Source organism: Olea europaea, unplaced genomic scaffold (assembly GCF_002742605.1).
Source record: "Olea europaea var. sylvestris unplaced genomic scaffold, O_europaea_v1 scaffold2854, whole genome shotgun sequence".
NCBI classification, from domain to species: Eukaryota; Viridiplantae; Streptophyta; class Magnoliopsida; order Lamiales; family Oleaceae; genus Olea; species Olea europaea.
The window spans coordinates 110,564-113,146 of NW_019247060.1; the positions used below are offsets into that span (position 1 = coordinate 110,564).

Consider the following 2,583-nt stretch of genomic DNA (forward strand, 5'->3'; position numbering starts at 1 on the left):
GTTCTACCAGGGTTTTTACAGAGTTCTCACATGAGGTGGGTCACAAACATCTCATTAAAAAAGCACCCTAAAAATCCCACCCCCTCGAGTATTGTGTGTATTCTGTAAAAAGTCCATAAGGATTTGATTAATTACACCGTCTGGCCCTCTTGTTTTATAAAATATTACATTCCACTCCAACTTTTCAAAATGACTAAAACCACCTTACTTCTAACTTCTTCTTCTTCTTCTTGTTTCCATTTTATAATTTTTTTTATCGTTTTCTTTTTCTGTCTTGTTCATTTTAAGAAGTCTTATTTTTATTCAAAATTATGTAAATTCTTATCTTAAAAGAACTATTTTAAACTAGTCAAAAATGGTAACTAACAAGTCAAATAAGTTAATATAGTAATTAATAATAACTCAATCAAAATTGATTAAAAGTTTTAGATTAACTATAACAAAATCAAGAGAACGCGAGCAAAGATAAATAAAATAAAATAATAAATACGGAGATTTAGTGTATTTGAATAACAACATAATGCATATTTTAGGTTTTCTAACTCTAATAGGAGATAAAATAAGAACAATTATAAACTATAAAAAAAATTCTAATATTTTAGCACAAATCAATCTTTTTACTCAACGTGAACAAGATTTAACATCCATACTCATAATAGGACAACAACGTCTAGCTTAGATTATGACAAATGTCAGATTAGACTATCATTTTTTGTTTCAGCCCTTATTTGTCTATTGTCCTCCAAAATTCCTTTTATTTTTCTAAAACTCATTTTCAATCAAACATTCTTACAATAAAATATTTTGCAAATAAATTCATAATATTCTCTACTTTCTAATCATATTTTTCTTCAAAAAGTTACCATTCAAAAACTTAGGGGGTGTTCTCTTTGTGTTTCAGTTTTGTGTTTTGAGTTTTGAATTCATTTTGAGTTTTGTGTTTTGAGTGTTTGTTTTGAAATTGTTGAAAATGCGTTCTTTTTGTTAATTTCTCAAAACAAAAAACAAAAAAATTTTTTTTTTTTAAATTTTGAGAATCACCACAACACCACCTCAAAACACAAAAAAAAAAAAGAAGTGTTTCCCGCGTTTTCAATTTTTTCAAGTTTTACACTGAAAACGCCCAAAACGACAAAAAAGTCGTTTTGTGTTTTCTTCACAAATTTTTTTTCGTTTTCGAAAATTCGTTTTCGAAAACGGGAAAGAGAACGCGTTTTCACCATTTTTAAAAATCGAAAACAGAAAACGACCCGAAAACGGTAAAGAGAACAGGGCCTTATTTTCCCAAAAAGTTCTTTTTGATTGGACATCAAATAGGGGTTAAAAGAAAACCCTACTTAACCCATATGGAAATTTTGAGACCATAACTTAGAGGATTAATATTGTAGATTTTCATATTTAAAAGGTAATATTTGATACATGATGATAGTTTAGGAGTCTCGTTCTTATTTTTCCCCCGATCAATTCATTGAGTTAATTGTTTTAATGGTCACTGAACTTAGGTTCATGTCTTTAATTGGTCATTGAAGTTTAAAATGTCGAGTTATGGTTACTGAACTTAGTTCATATTTTCTATTACTCACTGAAATTTAAAATGTCAAGTTTTGACCAATAAATTTTGAAAAATATTGTACATCACTCACTGAACTTTGAAAAATGATTTACATTGCTCACTGTAAATCAATATTTTTTAAAGTTCAACAATTATGCTAGTTAGTAACGTACGACATATCACGTATTTCAAAGTTTAGTGACCAAAACTCGATATTTTAAATTTCAATGAACAATTAAAGATATGGACATAAGTTCAGTGAGAGATCAAAGACATTAACCAAAGTTTAGTGATTAAAATTCAACATTTTAAACTTCAATGACCAATAAAAAATATAAACCTTAGTTCAGTGAACATTGGAACAATTAACTCCAATTCATCTATCCCCATCTTTTCACGTCACCATCGGTCCATCGTTCCTCACAGAGGCTACAACTTCAAACATACAGGAGAAGAAATTTTTTGAGAAATGTTTATAATCCATCAACTTCCTAGACTTCATTTTTTGCATATACCCATAAGACTTATTCTAATCACCTCTACTCTGTTATCCAATACAAACCCAGTATCCATACCCAAATCCAGAACCGGGCCCGCATCCCTATCTCACTTCTCAACAAGTACGAGTCAATCACCACACCAAGAAAAGATACAATTGTCTCTTGAAAAGCTGTTTGTGCCGCCGGAAACGGAGGTTTCGGAGCCGGAGAATGGGATTTTGAGTGCAAGAATCTTGAAAGGCTCGAATATTGTGCTGAGCAAGTATGCTGGAGGTGGTGCTGAAGTGGTGAATGCGGAGTTTTTGAAGAGCAGTGTGACAACTGAGGACTGCCCCTCGAATGGGCTCCCGGAATTTGCTCTTGTGGGACGGTCCAATGTGGGGAAATCGTCCCTGCTTAACTCGCTGGTCAGGCGCAAACGCCTCGCGCTGACCTCCAAGAAGCCTGATATATACTTTATATGTATATCGCATCTTTTGTGACGTGCATGCATCTATGCACCGTGGTTTTAGTTGATACTCGTGCTTTTTG

The 2,583-nt window shown here is 32.3% G+C and overlaps 1 protein-coding gene across 1 annotated transcript in view; it reads left to right on the plus strand.

The window, feature by feature from the left end:
- The first annotated feature begins 2,021 nt into the window (after nucleotides 1-2,021).
- LOC111384138 (GTP-binding protein At2g22870-like) overlaps nucleotides 2,022-2,583 on the plus strand; it is an 11,854-nt gene continuing 11,292 nt past the window's right edge. Inside the window, exon 1 of the mRNA XM_023008387.1 lies at nucleotides 2,022-2,514. Within this exon, the coding sequence (XP_022864155.1) occupies nucleotides 2,022-2,514 (493 nt within the window). The remainder of the gene's footprint in view (nucleotides 2,515-2,583) is intronic.